The sequence below is a fragment of the Leptodactylus fuscus genome, chromosome 1, assembly GCF_031893055.1.
Source record: "Leptodactylus fuscus isolate aLepFus1 chromosome 1, aLepFus1.hap2, whole genome shotgun sequence".
Lineage (NCBI taxonomy): Eukaryota > Metazoa > Chordata > Amphibia > Anura > Leptodactylidae > Leptodactylus > Leptodactylus fuscus.
This window is the reverse complement of record NC_134265.1, coordinates 46779409-46787870: the sequence shown is the minus strand read 5'-3', so window position 1 is coordinate 46787870 and position 8462 is coordinate 46779409. Positions and strand designations below refer to the sequence as shown.

Genomic DNA, 8462 nt, shown 5'->3' with positions numbered 1-8462 from the left:
TGATCCTTTTCCTTGGCAATTAGCAGCCATGGTCTATTAGAGAGGTTATGGCTGACCATAGTGCATTAAATATTACTGAAAAATGTAAGACCCTTGTGCACGAGGCGACATAACCACCAAGTTCTAGAAATAAGAAATATGAGTGAAGAAGAAACTTGTAAATACATTATCTGACATCATGTGAACACTCTGTCTTTCCAAGTTACCTTATATCTATTACGTGAAGTCCAGTATGAGGGGCTGGCAGGAGTTGGCACCACTGGGGCACAGGGTTGTGATGTCACACAAAGGTTGCTCTATAATCTTATGAAGGTGCTACATGTGGCAGTGATGATTGACATCTATAGTAATATTATATACGTCTGCCTTCACCCTCATGTCCATAACATGTTGGCAGCTTTCTTCTGTCATAGTCCTGCATTCTGTTCCATTTGACCCAGGTTCACATCTGCACATGGGGAACAGAATGACCCGAATGCAGATGTGACCCAGGCCTGACAAAAGTAAAGAATGGAAGAAGGAAGAAAGTGTCCACCATGTTCTTACATTATAGTCCTGGGAGAGAGCGCAGATACAGGGGATCCATCTGTCCTACTCTACTACTGCTAATGTAATAACGCTAGTGTGAACATACTCCTAACCAGTGATACGTACAATATTACTATATTATGCAGTATAGATAGAAACACTTCTACCCTTTACCCTCCATTCCCTGAAAAGAATCCAATCATTTTTAGTTATTTTCCTAAGAATCCAGTATAAGGCACTGGCAGGAGCTGGCACTTCTGGGGCACAGGACCATGACACTTCACAAAGGTCCCTGCAGCGACTTATGTGAAGATATCTCTGCTACATTTATTTTTGATGATATACATTTAATATTAATCAGTTATACATAGAATATTTCTATACTATACTCTATAAAGATAGACACAAACACTTCCTACCCTTTCTACTCTGTCCCCTGAGACTCCAGTATGAGGCATTGGCAGGAGCTGGCACCGCTGGGGTACAGGACTGTGTCACTTCTCATAGGGTCCTCTAGCAACTTATGTAAAGGCATCTGCTACATTTGGGATCATTTACAGCTAATATTAAAGAGTGATACATATAATATTACTATATTATACTCTATAGATAGACAGATACACTTCCTTCTCCGTTTCACTGGAATTATCCGAATGACTTGATACTTGGCAGGAGCTGGCACACTTAGGGCACAGACATGTGACATTATACGAAGGTTCTTCTAGAACTCATGTGAAAGTATCTGCTACATTTGTGATCATTTGCATCTAATATAAATCAGGTACATATAATATTACTATATCATCCTCTATAGATAGTTGGATACACTTCATACTCCATTTCACTGGGATGATCCCAATGACTTGGCACTTGGCAAGAGCTGGCACACCTAGGGTACAGGAATGTGACATTACATAAAGGTTCTTCTAACAACTTATGTAAAGGTATCTGCTACATTTGTGATCATTTGCATCAAATATGAATCATACTCATATCATACTCTATAGATAGGCAGATACACTTCCTACTCTATGACTTGGCACTTGGCAGGAGCTGGCACAATTAGGACACAGGGATATGACATTACACAAAGGTTCCTCTATCAACTTATGTAAAAGACATCTCTATTACAATAATTTTTGATGATGTACATCTAATATCCCCATTAATAAATAGAAGATGACTCTATGATACCCTGTAGTACTCTCCTTACTCCATTGACTGGATGATCCCAATGACTTGGTACTTGGCAGAAGCTGGCACACCTAGGGCACAGAGATGCAACTTATGTAAAGGTATCTGACACATTTGTGATAATTTACCTCTAATATGAATCAGTGATACATATAATATTACTATATTATACTTTATAGATAGAATATACAGATACACTTCCTACTCCATGACTTAGCACTTGGCAGGAGCTGGCACACTTACAGCACAGGGATGTGACATTACACAAAGTATGTATGTAAAAGACATCTATATTACAATTATTTTTGATGATTTACATCTAATATCCCCATTAATAAATAGGCTATGACTCTGATACCCTGTAGTACTCTCCCTACTCCATTCACTGGATGATCCCAATGACTTGGTACTTGGCAGGAGTTGGTACACTTAGGGCACGGGGATGTGACATTATACAAAGGTTCCTCTACCAACTTATGTAAAGACATCTCTATTATAATAATTGTTGATGATTTACATCTAATATCCCCAGTAATAACTAGAAGATGCCTCTGATACCCTGTAGTACTCTCCCTACTCCATTCACAGGAATGATCCCAATGATTTTAGTTTTTCCCTGACACTACATGCTCTCGTAGCCCTGAAACAGGAAAGCACATTTCAGCAGATATCACGTCATATTTAATCCATCCTAATCTGAGTAAATAATGTTATGGAAACCTCAGATCTTGCATAATCTAGCGTGCACGGTATATGTCTGCCGCCGCTGACCTTATTTCCACAGCCGGCCTGTAGATGGCGCCAGACTCCCTTGCAGCCCTTGCTGCTGTCCAGGGTCCTGAATGTAAGTGCTGACTATTAGCAGCGCTTGTGTCTCCTGGAGGCTTCCTATTGCTCATTGCCCAGTAATAGCAGCTAACAAGTTTAGGAAATAAGGGAAGGGGAGCATAGGATCAGAATTGAGGTGACATAGGAGTAGGAGTTAGTAGTGAGCACCTACTGGTAGGTGTCAGCAGCACTGGAGGCTTTGCATATTAACTCTGTGAATGCCAGTGAGAGCTGTGTGCAGAGCTGAGGATGTGCAGCTTATCATATGGGCAGAGGGAGCACCAGTGCAGAACTCCAATGCCAATCTCCAGAGCTCCGCCTGCTTTCCCTATGAAAGGACCTAAAATACAATAGCAGCAGCAGCAGCACAGTGAGGGGGAGACTCCACAGTACAGGATAGTCACTGCATTGCCTGTATACTCCTTTGGGGCTATGTGCATGCAGGGAGAGGTGGATTTAATCTGCTAGAGAGCCTCTTGTACAGCAATGTGTCCTGGTGGCCAGTGCACCCTATAACCGCTGACGTCCTCTCTCCTGTGTGCACTGTGCTCTCCAACTCTTCTCCAGTCGCCAATGATTCGCCGGAGCAAGAAACGCAGATTGGAGTGGTATCCATCACCTCTGAAACTATGCCCGATCTAAAGAAGCAGAGCTGGAGCGGAGGCATCCCAAAGTGAAGCAGCCCCTCACCACCCGACCCGACGACCAGGCTTTGGGATGGATGCTTTCAATAACACTACCTCTTCGGACTTCTCTTTGGAGAAGGGGAACGGGACTAAGTTTGAGGAGGTAGCACTCAGCTACCAGATCGTCACTTCTCTCTTCTTGGGGACACTGATACTATGTGCGATTTTTGGCAATGCCTGTGTGGTCGCTGCCATAGCCTTGGAAAGGACTCTTCAGACAGTGGCCAATTATCTTATAGGGTCTTTAGCAGTCACCGACTTGATGGTGTCAGTTTTGGTGTTACCCATGGCAGCACTTTACCAAGTACTGAACAAGTGGACACTTGGACAGGTAACCTGTGACATTTTTATTTCTTTAGACGTTTTGTGTTGTACCTCTTCCATTCTTCATCTGTGCGCCATAGCTTTGGACAGATACTGGGCTATCACTGACCCCATAGACTATGTGAACAAGCGGACTCCTAGGAGAGCTGCTATACTGATCAGTCTGACCTGGGCTATAGGGTTTTCTATATCCATCCCACCCATGTTGGGCTGGAGGACACCTGAAGACAGGTCTGATCCTGATGCCTGCAAGATCAGTGAAGACCCTGGTTACACCATCTACTCCACCTTTGGTGCGTTTTACATCCCTCTGATCCTCATGTTGATACTGTATGGCAGGATATTCAAGGCAGCCAGGTTCAGGATCAGAAAAACAGTGAAAAAAGCTGAAAAAAAGAAAGTGGCTGATACCAATCTGTCCATCTCCCCATCCACCATCCAGAGGAAAAGCAATGGGGAACCCAGCAAAAACTGGAAAAGAAGTGTGGAGCCCAAACCAAGCACTTGTGTGAATGGGGCTGTAAGGCATGGGGAGGATGGGGCTGCTCTGGAGATCATTGAGGTTCATCATTGTGGGAACTCTAAAAACCACCTGGCATTGCCAAACCACTCAAGTGACAGTGCATCTCCTCCATGCTTCGAGAAGAAGAATGACAAAAGCACAGATGCCAAAAGGAAGGTGGCACTGGCCAGGGAGAGGAAAACTGTCAAAACTTTAGGTATTATCATGGGCACCTTTATTTTCTGCTGGTTACCTTTCTTCATTGTCGCCCTGGTTTTGCCCTTTTGTGAATCCTGCCATATGCCACACTTGCTCTATGACATTATAAACTGGTTAGGCTACTCGAACTCTCTCCTTAACCCTATCATATACGCTTATTTTAATAAAGATTTCCAAAGTGCATTTAAGAAAATCATCAAGTGCAAATTCTGTAGACAATGAGAAGAGATTCCCCATTTGTTGCCTGCCTTGTTTCATTAGTTTTTATTTTTATTTTTTTTTTTGTATTATTTTTTATGCTTGTGTCCTTGAAAGCCTTGCTGAAGGGTCAATGGGCTCTGGCACTTGATGTGGACCAAGACTTCTAGGTGTTGGACTAAATCCATCCTTGTTCAATGGCTGCCATTATTTCAATGTGAAATATATAGACTGTATATAGATATATATTGGATATTTTTTCATGGCCACTGATGACAGTGGAGTCATTTTGAATTAGTCTTCTGAAACTATTTGCACAGACCAAGGGGCTGACAAACTGTTGGTTACTGTTACTCAATGTGAATTGTACCAAGCAGCTAACTGCACAGCTGCCATTATGTAACAACTTTTTCCCCCCCTTTCCATTTTGAGGGGGTGATGGGCTTTGTACATCTTGACTTGCAAGTCCCATCCCCCACCTCAACGTCTTCTAATAAATCATCCTATGCATAAAAATCGACTGTCTATAATTCTGTTGAATGAAATAAGATTGTCAAACCAAACCAGAGAAACTCTAGAACAGTGAGTATTGTATGTAGACATGTAATTATGGCCTGAATGTACAGTATTAAATCGCAATATTCGCTGGTGATAATACAATTCGCAAGTTTATTGCAAATAAACTTTGCCTTGCAGTGCAAAAAAAATGGCATTTGTCTTGTGTTATCCCCCTAAAATCAGAGCTATCATATATACAGTGTAACTTTGTTTTGGTACGGTCATGTGCATTGTGTACCTGGAGATGTAGCAGAGCTGAATGCTTCACTTGATCAGAATTCATTGCATAAGTGACCCTGCAGTCCTATGTAAAGCCAGAGATCATCATATCACAAGTAGCTGTGTGCTATGTAGCAAACTCAGCTCTGCTACATATGTATGTACATGCTTATATAGTATCCTAATAATAGTATTTGGGTCAAAACAGAAGCTGACATGTATTAATGGGATGTTGTACTATAGGAATGCTGCACAGGTTGGCTAGCTCTTATCTAGCCCAGACTACGAGCACATTAACCCCTTATAGTCCTGGCTGCTGATGCTATGTCCATTGTATGAAATGTTATATTAGCACAGCAGACAGGAATGGTTATATAACCTATTGTATATTAGCCGTATGCCTTGTCCATTTTTGGTTTACATAGGTTATTATTCTGCCATCATACTGAAGTCTGGGGTAAGTAGAGCCGTGTATTCCGCCTTGTCTTCATGTTTGGGTTTATGTTTTTTGGGTTACATAACATGATTGCTAAATGAGCCTCATGTTGCTTCCTGTCTTGCCTCGGCTGCTCTTTACTGGATATAGAGATAGTCCATTTCATGTATAAATATGTAATGGGGCGCAGTCCTAGGGGCACCTAAGTGTACTGTCTGTAACCCTGGGCATGTGTTAATGATGGCTTTACTTCATTTGTTGAACACAAAATGGGAAGACATATCTGTACTGTGTGATGTCATGAATGATTTAGTGCCCCAGACCATGTATTAAACATATCAAGGGTAATGTAAGTGGGTCAGTAATGCAGCAGAGGGGCAGGAAGAGGACAGTCATCTTCTGCACTACTATATATAGTGTACTCTTTTGTTTGCTGTCTCTCCCTTTACTTTGTATCATCATCTCATTCATTTCCTGTTGTTCATATAAGTCCAACATATTCCGTAGCGCAGTACAGAAATCACCAGTCCCCAGTCTAGTCAAACACACCATGTCCTTGGCTTTCTTTGCACCCATGGAGCCAACACACTGCCTGTATCCCTTATTATAGCTATAGCAGAGTTACAGATGAGTTTTCTAGGTGTAGCAGGAATGAGTTTGTCAACTGATACTCTATAATCTTATCAAACTCCATCTCAAATTCATCTCTGCTACATTTCCTCTCCCCCCTACTCTAACACTCCATCCTCTCTGCTCCACATGTCCCCCTTCCGCCACCCCTTTGTCATTTTTATAACCTCATCTCGGTCCTAAACACTCTCATCACTTTTTTCTCTACTTGACTGATTCCCGTTGTCACCCAACTGTTCAGAATGAATCTAAAGGAGAAGTCTAACCCCAGTTCTTGAGAAAACTAAAATGTTTCCCGCTGCTCCTCCTCAGTCTCTTTCTAGAATGTAATCAATACTTTTCTTGTAAGATGAAAGAAGCCTGAGATTGTATAAGTCATGTGAATCAATGATGGCTGCCCCCTCCCCGCTCACTCCCCTACAAGTTTACAACTCGCCCCCACACTAAGAGTCCAGAAGACAGTAAAAGGGGAGAAGGAGGCAATTCAGCAGAGGAATGATCTGTACCTGGAACGTGACACTTATGAATAGCGGAAAGTGTCACTTCTTCCAGATGATGGTTTCATTGACGTTGATGATTTTTGTTTTATTATGTGCTCAGTTGACTTTGAATACCTGAATCTTCAGTTCCCTGATATAAGCCGCCCACGACTTTACATACATTATTTATCATTGTTTTCCACATCTATCACATCTCTATCTCATCAGGTTTCCAAATAAAAGATATATAGTATAGTAAATGCCATTTGTGTACAGTGCTAATATCATAACTCATAATAGGTACATAAAAATCCCAAACCAAACGTCAACACCATAAAACAGAGATTTGTATGGCAGATGCATTCTGTGTCTTAAAATGTAGTCTCGTATGATAAGGACAGCGTTCCCCAAAGTCTTATGTAACTGGTACATAGTGATCAGTTCTTAAGTCCTATGCGCCTGTGACAATCTTACCCTGGCAACAGGAGAATACAGTATAGACTCAGCATAGACTGGCATAGCTGGTAAGACATAGCAACAGAATCGCTGGCAGCAAAATGAGTCAACTTAATACATGTTGTACAGTAAGGAAGAAAATGGGATTGTCTATAGACTATAATTAAGTGCATAAAAAGGCAAGATGGAGGATTCCTTTAACAGTCTCTGAACGCGACATTTGGTTTATACACTTGGTTTACACTACATATATATATATATATATATATATATATATGTACAATATATATATATATATATATATATATGTACTATATATATATATATATATATATATATATATATATATATGGATGTGTATATATATATATATATATAGATGTACAAGGGTACCAGGCACCATCTTGCACACCTGTGGAGTGCCATTCATAGCCTTAACCTACACTATATATAATCATAATAATAATAATAAATTTTATTTATATAGCGCCAACATATTCTGCAGTGCTGTACAATTTGTAGGGTTCTATATACTGTATATAGCATAAAGTGCTGACCATATCTTTGACATCTTACATTAAAGTTTGCAGCTTGCACAGCACATTATAGATTACATATGTATTCTCACAATCATGGGGTCCTATAAGAGAACGTGGCTCGGGGCTCCATGATTAACATTAGTAATGTGACAAAATGGGAAGGTTATGATCATTGTTGTCTTCACTTTACCTTGTATTTTTCCTTGTTTTCCTTGTTTTCAGAGCTCTATAATCTGTGGCATCGATTTCTTCTTGCTGCACCCTATGGTATTCACTATTTTCACTACCTCCAGTGTGTTCATGACATGTATGGTAACTGTATGTTCTTCCTCTCACTCCTTACAGTATATCACTGATGTGAGGTCTTGAGAAATCAGTTAAGTAACTGTATTGCATAGTAATAGTAATACTAATACTAATAAGAATAAGTAATATCATTATTGTATTCTTGGCCCTCATATTCTGCAGCACATATTATGTGGTTCATGTACAGACAAACTCAAACATTACTTAGTAACAAACTGGTCAACAATGTGAACAATAGGGGTAAGGGTCCTCACAAGCTCGCAAGAGCTTACAATCTAAGAGGAAGACAGGAAGGCTCAAGGTAAAATGGTCCTGCAATGCTATATAAAAACAATGTAACATGGAACCAGTCAGCAGACA

At 40.7% G+C, this 8462-nt stretch overlaps 1 protein-coding gene across 1 annotated transcript; it reads left to right on the top strand.

Annotated features, from left to right (window-relative positions):
- The first annotated feature begins 3265 nt into the window (after positions 1 to 3265).
- Positions 3266 to 4535, top strand: HTR1A (5-hydroxytryptamine receptor 1A). The gene has a single exon (XM_075269895.1). The coding sequence runs from the start codon at positions 3268 to 3270 to the stop codon at positions 4501 to 4503; it is 1236 nt and encodes a 411-aa protein (XP_075125996.1). The 5' UTR covers positions 3266 to 3267; the 3' UTR covers positions 4504 to 4535.
- Positions 4536 to 8462: the final 3927 nt, after the last annotated feature.

Coding starts and splice junctions, on each gene's coding strand:
- HTR1A (XM_075269895.1), top strand. CDS start 3,268: ATGGATGCTTTCAATAACACTACCTCTTCGGACTTCTCTTTGGAGAAG.